Source organism: Anarrhichthys ocellatus, unplaced genomic scaffold (assembly GCF_004355925.1).
Source record: "Anarrhichthys ocellatus isolate YVR2014 unplaced genomic scaffold, GSC_Weel_1.0 scaffold24, whole genome shotgun sequence".
NCBI classification, from domain to species: domain Eukaryota; kingdom Metazoa; phylum Chordata; class Actinopteri; order Perciformes; family Anarhichadidae; genus Anarrhichthys; species Anarrhichthys ocellatus.
In genome coordinates, this window is record NW_022280054.1 from 11,758,775 (window position 1) to 11,770,560 (window position 11,786).

The 11,786-nt window shown below is 45.1% G+C and overlaps 1 protein-coding gene across 11 annotated transcripts in view; it reads left to right on the top strand.

The window, feature by feature from the left end:
• Window positions 1-11,786, top strand: part of LOC116390757 (eukaryotic translation initiation factor 4 gamma 1) — a 45,238-nt gene that overhangs the window by 8,816 nt on the left and 24,636 nt on the right. For 8 of the 11 annotated variants that reach the window (XM_031860757.1, XM_031860756.1, XM_031860758.1 and 5 more), the window contains 5 exons: window positions 457-651; window positions 786-888; window positions 5,513-5,658; window positions 10,579-10,671; window positions 11,102-11,183. In XM_031860757.1, the coding sequence (XP_031716617.1) occupies window positions 457-651; window positions 786-888; window positions 5,513-5,658; window positions 10,579-10,671; window positions 11,102-11,183 (619 nt within the window). Of the gene's footprint in view, window positions 1-456; window positions 652-785; window positions 3,787-5,512; window positions 5,659-7,516; window positions 9,820-10,578; window positions 10,672-11,101; window positions 11,184-11,786 lie in introns of those variants that run through there. The other 3 variants (XM_031860755.1, XM_031860763.1, XM_031860764.1) reach the window with 3 other exon arrangements.

Sequence of the window (11,786 nt, forward strand, 5' to 3'; positions counted from 1 at the left end):
CTCACCGTCTTGAGTGCATATGTGTCCAATATTTGGCAGTTGTTGTGGCTTTGTTGGCTCGGTGTCATTTTGGGTTTGGCCACGGCGGTGAGCTTCCCAGGCAGCGGCAGCAGAATGTCAATGAGGAGGCACTGAATGAACCCGCATTAGCTGCTTTATCTCTTCTGGCAGGCAATATGTTCCCAGTTGGATTCTAGCCCCAGATTCCTGGACAAACTATGAGCCGAGCTGTTAGACAGGACAAGCTCGGTCCAAGAGATAAAGTCAGAGACGGGCATGGGGGAGGATTTTTATGTTGGTTTCAGAAAGGTAACTAATAATGTATTCATTTGTGTCTCCATCCCATTCCTCTTCCCACGTCGTCCTCTCTCTTGTCCTCCCCTCTATCATCTACATGTTTTCTCTGTCTGTGTTTCCTCTCCCTCTCTGGTTTGCTCCCCCGCCTCCCCCCTCCAGCCCTATTACACCAACAGGGCCACCCTGCCACCCAGCAGTGGGCCTCGGGGCGTCCCTCCCAACAGCGGCCCTCGGCCTGTGACGCCCACCCACGTCTACCAGCCGGGCCCCGGATCTCAGATGATGATGATCCCCGGGCAACAATTGCCCTTCCCCAGCTCGCCGCAGGGAGCAGCCTACTTCATACCGGGACAGGTAGGGGCGCACAGACCGGGGCGGGGGGGGCGGCGGCGGCAGCAAGTAGAGACTTGTTTACTCATCTTAACATTAGAACCGATCATCCCGACCTGACTGTCTTCCTGCTTCTTCCTCCTCTTTGTTTCCTTTAGTACCGGTCAGCGACCTACGTGGCCACGCCCCAGCAGTACCCGGTCCCAGCAGGCACCCCCGGCTTCTACCCCGGCACCAGCCCCGCTGAATATGGTACTTATGGTAAGAGGCTCTACCTGGGGCCTCACCTGAGCCACTCACCCTCACACACAGAGAGACACACTCGGACACGGGAGCCGTTGCTGGTTAGAAAGCCAAACAAGTTTTAGTGAAACTAAAAAGGTAGAAGGATTCAAAGAAACGATTCTCAATGCAGCTCAATTTTTTTCTGATAATACTGCACATGGCTGCTTTTTCAAGAATCAACACAAGCAGTCGGATAAATGTGAACTCTCTTTTTATTTAGAAAGTGCTAAAATTGGTCCAAATATATAAAGCTGCATCGATCTGTGTGAGCGACCTCGGAACATAAATAAAACGTAAATCCTGTGAGCTATAATCAACAAAAACAAGGTTTTCACAAAGCAGCTCTAAGACGGGGCACTTCCTGGATGCCTGAGGTATGTTACACTACACGAGTTATTCCAGCAGACATTTTCTCTTCTACTCTTTTCTGGTTTAAGTCACTGCATCTCCCCACAGAACATCTTCATGGTTGACAACAGAGCAGCTAATGTTATACAGTAGACGAGAGCAAAACAAAGACTCGAGATGAAACGGAACTCCCGATTATGTTCCGTCTCTTCATCGATGCAAAGTCGTCCACATCGCGATGCATCTCCTAGTAAAGACTTTTCTACACGTCTCCTCTACTGGCATGCTAAAAATAACCTTCCCAGAACATGAGTAGACTTTCCCGTCACTTCTATTGAAAGACATTTGTTGTTGTTGTTGTTTGTGATACTCTCGGGCGCTCTGGACTTTGTCCGTCTGCTGCTCCCCTCTGGCCAACACCTAAACTTTCCTGTTTTGTATTTCTCCTTATATCAATGTTTACAGAAGAGCTCTTGTCTTCCTTTAATAACTCACAGACTCATAGAATTATAATTGTTGCTCAGGACTAGTTAATATGAAAATGTGTTGTACCTGCTATCAGACTTCATGAACTTTACTTTTATTTAATTCCCATATCTGCTCCTAAATACAGTAGCACTACAGATGTGTGCTGGTGATCCCGTGTGTTGTGACCCCCTCTAGAGGTTGCTGAGTATTGGTGCATCACAAGAAAACAAACTTGCTGAACCCCCCCCACCCCAGCAGCAAGCATCCCAACTATGTGTTGTGTTTGTTTAAAGTGTAGCTCATCAGCAGTACAATGCGCTGGCCTGAATACAGGACTGTAAACACAGTTCTTCCTGATGGGCTTTCCATTTCACGCCCTATTGTACATCAGCGTGTGAGCTCTGTACGATGTGCACGGTGCTTTAGAAACACCTCTGCACCTGCGTGTGCATATTTGAAGAAAAAAATGCAACTAGAAATTAAAGAGTGTAGTGAAAGGTTATAAAATCTATTGTTGGCAGACTCAAATCGTCGGCTTATTCATACTTCTGTCTGTTTATTAAAGGACAGTTGGTGTGAAATGCAGCAGGCAAAAATAGGTTACTTGTTTTAAGTGTAACTGGTTTATATTCAGGTAGAAAACACATCATAATACTGTGTATATATACTGTGTATAATACAGCTGACCGTAGATCTGTTAAATCGAATATACGGTATTCTGTCAAAGGGGATTGTCTTCATGTCGCAGCGTAACATTACAAGTATTTATGTTAGACTTCACCCTAAACTCTCTATCTAGAGAGATCTAGGTTATGAGGATGCAACGAGAGAAATCCTTCCTGCATAATGTGGAGGACTCTGCTTTTTATTTGTTTGTCGCTTTGAATACAAGAGTGTCTGCTAAATAAATGTAATGCGTCAACTCCCTCAGGCGTGTCGGCCTATAAAGTTCACCTATAAACTTAGTCCCTGTCTGTCTTTTTAAAGTATTTTATATAAATCATAAACATGTACTGTGAAGACTTATTGTTCTGTACTTCTGACTCAAATTAAAGCGACACGAAATGCAAATTCCAGAAAAACAGATCACCTCTGAAATACTTGACGATCTCTTTCTCCTTTATGGCAGCGCACCCACGGCTGGCCTCACACGTCCGTTCTGTTTGTTGGTCTCTGCCAGACTTGGTGCTAATTTACTGGATTTGTGAGAGAGCTGTTGTGCTATTGGTGTGTTCGTGTTGTCACATGACCCCAAAATAACCGGTCATGTGACAGTGAGAGAGTTTCAAACTCCTGGTCTCTCATGGGCTGGACCACTGTGTCGGCTGTGAAGGTGTCCAGGGCTGTGTCAGGTTTTATCAGGAAACGAGAAAAGCAATGCAGATTGATTGTTTACCTGGAAATGATTTTGGCTTTTTGCCTCGAGGAGCTACCACCATACCGCTCCGCTAACACCCCCCTCTGGTCCTCTAAGTGGTGCAGTCTGTCTGACCATTGACTCCTTTTCTAGCAGTCAAGTAAAACACATACACCGTGCTGACGGAGTACGGTGACTATTTTTAAGACCCCCCCCCACCCCTCCCGAGCTGAGTGATTTGCTCCGCTCATGCCGCATACGTGTGCACACTCGCAGCCCACCCCTCTTTGTAGTAGCTGGTGATGCCAGCACGGATCAGATCACAGGGGGATACACGCAAACCAGAGCCACTTTCAATGACACAACTGAATAGTTCAGCTCGGCTACCAGTGTACACTGTGGAGGGAGGGGGAGACAGAGAGGGAGGGAGGGAGGTTAAAAAAACAAGTGAAAGACAAGAGAGGAATCAGGAAGGTCAGAGGGAGGAGCGACATGCTGGAAGAGGGAGGGCTGGGTGTTAAGAGGAGTTGTTCTGAGAGGGCACCTGTAGAGAGGACAGGAAGAAGTTCAGAGAGGGGGTTTGAACAGAAACCCCCTCTCCTTTTTTTTTTTTTTTCCTTCCTCTGTCCGTTCACAGTTCTGCATTCAGCAAGCGTTCAACATGGGGAACCGAGGGTCTCGAGAGCAGCAGGACTCTGAGGGTAGGTGTCATCTTGACTCTCTCGTATTTAGAGTATCGGGGCGCCGTCCAACAAAAGTCTCATTCTGCCTTTCTAATTTTTTTTAGCACACTATGTTCCCCCTTTCTTTCCCTCTTTCTCTCACTCCCTTTCGTCTTCCCTCCCGTTCCCTCTCGTGCGCGCTCTCTTCCCCCAGCCGGTGTGGTGTTTTTTTTGCCTATATTTAGGCTGCGCTGCCCCAATGCAAACTCGGTAATGTGAGTTACACTGAAACACATTAGGAGGAAGAGCGGAGCAGGAGCAAGCTGCCGCCGGGGCCGCGAGAGAGGCCTCTGCAATCTGAGGATTCCGTTTTTTTAGTTGTTTTTCACTTCAGTCCTCTTTGTGGCTACGACCAGTTTTGAACTGTGAGCTGAGGCCGGTTACAAGGCCAGGTAATGTTCCCGAGTGGGCGGATGTCGACATTATTGACCGCGGAGTCTAACGGAGGTTCTTTGATGATGGTGAAACTTTTTTTATTTTGATTTTCTTGTGCATGTTGGCAGCAGCTTTGTTGACGAGTTTGAGCAGAGCTGGCTCGCGTCGTGGTCCGAAGGGCCTTCCAGGTGCCATGTTTGCTTCTGTTGACCATTGCATTCACTTCCAACACTTAGGAGGGGGGGTGTGAGATGGCACAACGGCAAACAAAGTGAGGGGAACGATACGGGTCTGACTTAATCAGTGGTGTCATGAGGACAAGTTGACAGTTGCAGCTTTCAGGCGCCTTGTTTTGACAGTTTGAAGATTGCAATAAGAAAATAATTGGTGGAAATGAAGCAGTTGGAGGTTCTATTTTGTGGAAAATTTTTAATTACAGTCATCTGATACTTTATTTTGGTCACTTGTTACTCAGACTGCCTGGAAACAAGTGTAGAGCTGAAGCGATTGGTGGATAAATCCAAAACTATTACGGTTATTAATGAACCGTGTATTTCTTTTGGTCATGGATACCTTTGGTTGGATTAAAATGAGCACTCTGAGTTAGTCACATTGGACTGAACAACATGGTGGGAGGTTAAACGTTGTTTATTTGCATATACGACCCACATTGTTTCCCTTTAATGACGTGGAACGATAAAGTCAAAAACAGTCTGCCTGTATGGTCCGATATTAATAACGTGTTTCACATTGATTTGGTATTTAATTGATGACACAATAATGGAGAGATTACAGTTAAATAATCAGTGTTTGTCCTTTTTAAGTCCCTACATTTGTGTTTGTTGATTTATGTATTCATCGCTCATTCGTTGAGATTAACCCGTTTATTTTAGACAAAACGTTGTGACAGCAACACTGAAACGCTTCTGCGATAGAGATTTAAATATTCAACAAGTTGGTGTTTAATTTCGTGTGTTCACATAAATGTAAAGTTGCTCAGTACTGGAGTATTTGACAGATTCCTAAACTGTAATACAGCCTCCGTTGTGACTGAGCAGAACTTTGGTTCTTTATAAAAGTTGACCTCATAACGTTGCTGTGGACGTAAAGCTGCAGCTGTTGCGCTGCAAATCATCGAGAAATAAAAACCTTCACATTTTTAGATGCAGCTTTTCTCACTGCCTCCAAGTAGCCCGACAGGACTTTCAGATCATTGGCAACGTAATGCCATGGTGTAAACACGAGCTATGTGCTGTCAAGCGCGCCTCTGTCAAGTTTTGGCTGTATCGGTGTGTGTTGGTTTACATTCTGGTCTGTGTCTGATCCACAGCAGGGGCCTACTACCCCGCCCAGCCTCAGTTCACCCCCTCGGTGCAGGCGGCGCCCGTCATTATGAACCCAGCCCCTCAGCAGCAGCAGCCGCAACCACCACCTCAGCCCCCCCAACACATCGCCACCAAGCGGGAACGGAAACAGGTACGGTCGCTATCCTGCATCACACTTACAACTTCAACTCCACCATTTTACCCACGGGGTGAACCTAGAACAGGCCTTTGAATAACATTGTTAAACATGGTGGAAACATCGATAGGAAAGACCTAAAAGAACTGTTCCTGAAATGGAAACTTTTGTTATCAGCTCTGTTTGGACTAGATCTGGTTATCAGTGAAGGTCAGGTACTGTAACTTGCTCTAGTATTTAGTGTTGAGTCCATCTGAATACATGATATCTGTGTTCTCTAGAACATACCAGACCCAAACAGCTACTGTGTGGCTACCGATGTGGCTGTATACATCTTGGTGATATTACAGACTAGCTAAATAATATTTTTTGGTTCTTGAATGATGGGTTTGATGCCTGCTCTGTACTGTATGTTGTGAGAATATAATGTTTCCTGCAACATGCACGATGCACCCAGGTACACACAACAATCGCACTAATCTGTAAACTTTACACAGAGTAAAGTCAGTGAGTGTCAGAACATCTGAGTTGTTCTCATGTTAGTCAAAACACAGATGAAGTCTGTTTCTGTAAATAATGCCATGAGTCCAAAACAGGAAGAAATGCCACCAAAGTGGAAATATTGACATATCAGTTATGAAACGGATCCAAATATTGTCGTCCTGCTGTTACAGGAATAAAAGGAACTGACCAAAAACAGAACGAAGTAAAGTATTCTTGAATATGTGGACCTATATCTATGAGTTTCTACCCGGGAACAAGGAGCTAGAGGAGCGAATGAAAGCAGCAAGTCCTCCTCAGAGATCACTGAGGGACGAGCACAGTTCTGTGTGAGGGGAACATGTCACCAATGTGAATAATCTGACTTCCAGATACACAATATGACAGTCTGGCTTCAGATGCTTTGTTTATTATGCTCGTCAAGTTGTTTACGTACATAAAAAAACACAGAATGATTTAGATAATATTAATTATCATGAGCTTGCCAGACAAAAATGCAATTAGTCTGGAAGCTCTCAGTTCATTTTTATTATCAGAGGCGTCGTCAACGTGACCAGATCCGCCCTGTGTAGATGGCCAATCACAGCACAGTAGTACCAGCCAATCGTAGCGCATCAGGGCGGGACTTGGCACAAAGCGGGGTGGGAATATAATATCACATGAGTAACGCAAAAATGTAAACAGCCTGCAGCGTGCAGGTGTGATATGAACTGGTTTATTTAACGATTGTCAAATCATGTCAGAAGGGAGAAGTTACTGTTTCAAGCACGCCCGTATTAGATCAATAGAGCAAATAAAAACATAAGCTCACAGATCCGTCTAGTTTCCAGGACTCTTCTGTAGATGGATTAGATATAGAACTACGCTTACCAGACTTCTGTATACGTGTATGTTCTGTATATAAGAAGTGGAAGTAGTCGCTGTGGCGTCACCCATTAGTTTGTGGACCGCCATTTCGAAGCCTCGCGTTCGGCACTTCGGCTGTTGCCATCTTGGTTTATTTGCAACCAAAGTGACACGAGGCAGTGGAGCTAAGTATAACTAAAAGCTGATTAACACAATTTTTAGGCGACCGAATTCTCGAAGTGAAGTGATAACACACTGTGAAAGGGTTGAAGTTGCACTGAAAGCTCCCAGCTACCTATCAATCACAGTAAGCCCCGCCCCTAAAGCATCCCCTGCTTTATGGTCTGTGTGACTCTAAATGGACCATAATGTACGAAATGAACATCATGCTGTATTGAAGAATACTTGAAACTAGAGATTGAGACCATCAACTCATGTTTACAATGTTTACTGAGGTAATAAATCAAGAGAGAAGTAGAGTAATTTTCTCATAGACTTCTATGCAACCAGATGAGTTGCCCCCTGGTGGACACTAGAGAGAATGCAGCTTCAACACATGAAGCTTTGGCTTCACTTTTCAGAACTGGAGGTTGCTATCTTGGCTAGCTGCTACAGGCTACATTAGCCTCTACTAACTTAACACACCGGAATTTCCACCGGAATGGTTGGTGGTCGCGTTGCATTGTGGGTAATGAAGGAAGAAGAATGCATTGAGTAAAAAAAAAAGACTCCATCTCTGGCTCTGCTATTTTGATCCTTTTTTTTTAGCTGTCGGTCATGAGTCCACCATTATGACAGAAGTGCAATGCTTAATAAGTGGAGTGCTCTGTTAATATTTAAGTATTTATAATTGAAGAAGCAGATTATGTTGTTATAAATGTGAGCCAGACAGATATGTTACATTGGGGCTTTAAAACTTTACCAAAAAACTACTGATTCTCTGAATGCTTTAACTGGACATTAGAGTCACTGTAAGCGACGGCTGTTTTGGATTGACCTTTTTCTGTGTTTATACAACAGCTCCCTCACAGTAATATGAACAAATAATACAGCAACCCAACGACCCGATGCTTTTTAGATAATGCAGGTCTGCGGTGTTGCAATCTCCCTCAGTGTGACTCCAGACTCGTTCTTGAGTCTGGACGTAGAGTTCAGTCCACTGATGGAAACAGATTGCGGTGAACTTGACCTTAACGTGGTTGCGGAGTGAGAGTGAGCTGCTGTGCGACATTTTCTACAGTATGTCTAGTGTTTCCTCTGCTCTCTAAGATGGCTTTCGCCTGGTATGTGGTAGCTCACTGTGAACTGTAGCCCCAGATGGTGCCTCTGGTGTACTCATCTTTTATTTGCACTCCTGTGATGCTGCTTACATTTGAGAAGTCATTTTTAGACGTTTCCAGATTCCCCAGAGACTCTTTTATCCAGCTAGAAATTAAAATATTCCATCTCCTACACTGTTCAGGGTTTTTTCAACCTCGTGGCTCTATTTGCGTTGTTTTCCCTTCGTTGCCCTGTTTATCGTCTGTGTCGGTGTGTCTTTAAATTTATTTTGGCTATCTCTGAGCTCTTACTACAGTTGGTATGGGTTTGTGATGAGGCTTTATCCTGTTTTTTGTACTTCATGTCGGGTATTCGTCTTCATCTGACCAAACATCCTAAATCTGACGTTATCCCCTGACTGCTTATCAGACTCTGCATTCTTGTTTTGGGGGTGATGCTCTTTGAGAAAGTAGGTCGAGATTTGGTGTTTTTATTTGAAGGATTAAGGATTTTAAGGGTTTAGTGTGGCCTTCTATCTGCAGGACAGTGTGGCTAGGTGGCTTTTTTTACTTATGTAGTTGCTTGCAAGTCTGAGAGAGAGAGAGAGGGAGAGGGAGGGAGAACTGTTATATTTCGAACTGCCAACATTCACCCGATTTATGCCGTTTAGTTCCTGGTTACATGCACAAAGTTGTAGCTTTGCACATTTATTTTTTTCCACTTTCCTACTCCTGCTCTCCCCCTCCCCGTGTGTCAGAGAGAAAAACCAGAGGGGATAGAGGGAGGGAGGGAGGTGAAGGACATGTCAGCACATAGCTCAGCTCCACGTGGCCACCGGTCTCCTCCCCCTTCTGAGCCGGAAGGGCTAACCAACCAGCCTTCCTCTGCTTGCTGCTGTGGCACCCCACTCCTCCTCCTCCTCCTCCTCCTCCTCCTGTACTGGTTTCCTCTGCCCTCAAAAGGGGCGGGCCTTAAAAAATAAGAGTGACTTGAGTGAGCAGGATGACAGAGCAGGCGGAGAGAGAATGAGGGGGAAAGGGGGGAGTTTCTCCTAATAGCTGCAGCTCATTTGATAACGCTAACTTGTTTTCGTCTTCCTGGAAACCCTCCTATCCCCCCCCCGTCCTCCCCCACTACTCTGCCCCCCCTTCACACTCCTGGCCCGTTAACTGTCTGGTAGCCTCTGTGGGAGGGTTTGCACATTCCAATACCATAGCTTTACAAGGCCAGTTGCTTTATCCTCTCTCTTTTTGTTCCCTCTCCCCCTCCCTGTTCTGTTCAGCGTATGTGAGAGAGAGAGAGAGAGAGAGAGAGAGAGAGATTTTCAAGTTGCTAGCTAGCTTACTGACAGTCAGGCCCAGCCCTGTTCTGCAGGCCTGTAGCTCTCTTATCACGGCCTGGATGTGTGCGAGTTAAACCGAGGAGGGGGGAAACTTCACTGGGCTACAGCCACGGGGTCTGTGGGGGTTTTTTAAAGTCCGCTGGAACGGCTACTCCGGCCCCAGGATGCCAAGAGGCCCGCTAGGGTTTGTAAGGCTCCGAGAGAGGAGTTGAACCAGAGGAAAAAAGGTCAGTGCCAACGAGCAAATATTGTTCTTAAAAACGCCCAAAGTAGGCCGGAGACTGTAGCAGCTCAACTCTTTTCACAGTTGAATCTCTGTCCAGGGACTTTATACTTTACTTTAAGCAGCGCTGTGACTCATACTAGTTGCATGACAGCTCTGGCTGCCGATGGTAAGTATGTAGCGTGTGAGAGAAAGAAAAGGGAGCTGGATGGAAAAGCATGCGTTTTGTAATGTATGGGCACTCCTTGTGAGGGATCAGATTATATTTTTCACTCCCCGATTGTGCTTTGCCTTCATGTGAGTCATAACAACTTCAACCAGCAGCGGAATTAGTTTGACCATCGGCCCTTTTTTTAAAGTCTGCCGACTCGATCCTCGGCTCAGTCAAACAGCACTGCGATGCGACTTAACCGGCCGAAGCACATTCAGCTGCGGAGCGGAGGAATTTGTTGGTTGGTTTTTCGGTGCCTCAGCGTTCACAGTGTGAGAAATGCAGCTTTTTCATTGAATCGGAGGCAGCCAGCGAGAGTCACAGCGCTGACGACTGCAGGCCGTTGCATCATGGGAAGGCAGCTCTCCTCTTACGTGTGCTGCTGTCCTCACCCCCAAAACATTTTCAACCCTTTTCTCTTTTGCGTTTGTGGAAGGGAAGTTCTCAAGTGCTTAATCCTCACGTACGGATTCATTTCCTTCTCTCCTTTCCTTTCCTGCAATCGTTTGTGCTCTCACCCTGACGAGCGACTCTCTTCCCTCTGCTCCACAGATCAGAATAAGAGACCCAAACCAGGGAGGTCGAGACATTACAGAGGAGATTATGTCCGGGGGCCGCAGTGGCTCTACCCCAACCCCACCACAGGTGAGCTACCGTACAGTTCAATCTGGATTTTTAGACGCATATAAAATGTTTTCATTGAAATTGAGAAATTGATGCATAGTAAAAAATGACTTTGCTGCCATATGCTTCTACTTAGCACTGTGTGAATGTCAGCGTAGTCCGTTATAGCATCTCAAGTATTTGAAACAAGAATTGACTTGCCTGCTCCGTCCATATGTTACCGCTTTATGGGGAATGCTGCCGATCGCCAGGACTCTTACATGTGTTACACTACAACCTGTCAAAAGCAAGCTGATCTATGGTTTGCTGTTGGAGTTCTGATGTCTGGTTCATATAGCCAACGAGGATCTAACGTGAAACTATTTTCTCTTTTGTCAAGTGGAAGAATGAGTGTTGTCCTCGCCACCCGGGTCATGCTTTACTTTCTGGTGTGTTGTGTTTCTCCCGACAGACGGGATCAGAAGGTACAGCGGTGGTCCAGTCCAACGGTGAGAGCGTCCCAGCTGCTGCCTCGCCGGCTCTGGTTAGACCAGGTGAGGGCCACATGCACAGTCACACAAGTACAGGTAAAGGACAGGTTTTACAATGAAACACTATTGAAGATGTTGCTTTTAAGAAAAACAAACAGAAAAAAGAGCTGAAGAGAGAGACGCGCATAGATATCTATGGACTGGATTTTATTTATTTAATATTTCTTCATTTTGATTTATTTCTTTATGTATTTTATTTATTAGTTATTTACATTTAAATTAAATGAAATCACGCTCACCAGAAGGTCATTCTTATTTTAAAGTCGTTTTTGTTGTTTTTTTTTCACACAATCTTAGGGGCGAGCATTGGATATTAGCAGTAGTAAAAAATGCTCTGATACACTCGATTGGATAATTGTTGTGCAATTCTACATGTATATTTATTTGTAAATAAACATGAAATTAAATTACCATAATGCATAGTATATACACACACTGCAAAAACAGCGTTGGGCTAGTTTGAACGTAGTTTTCAAAGTTTTTTTGTACTCGCTAAATGGTAATTTACTACATCTAACGTAGAATATACAGCAATACGTTGAGTATATTTGGTATATCGCCCACTTCTAGTTGGATGCATGACATACACAGAGCGTGTGTGTGTGT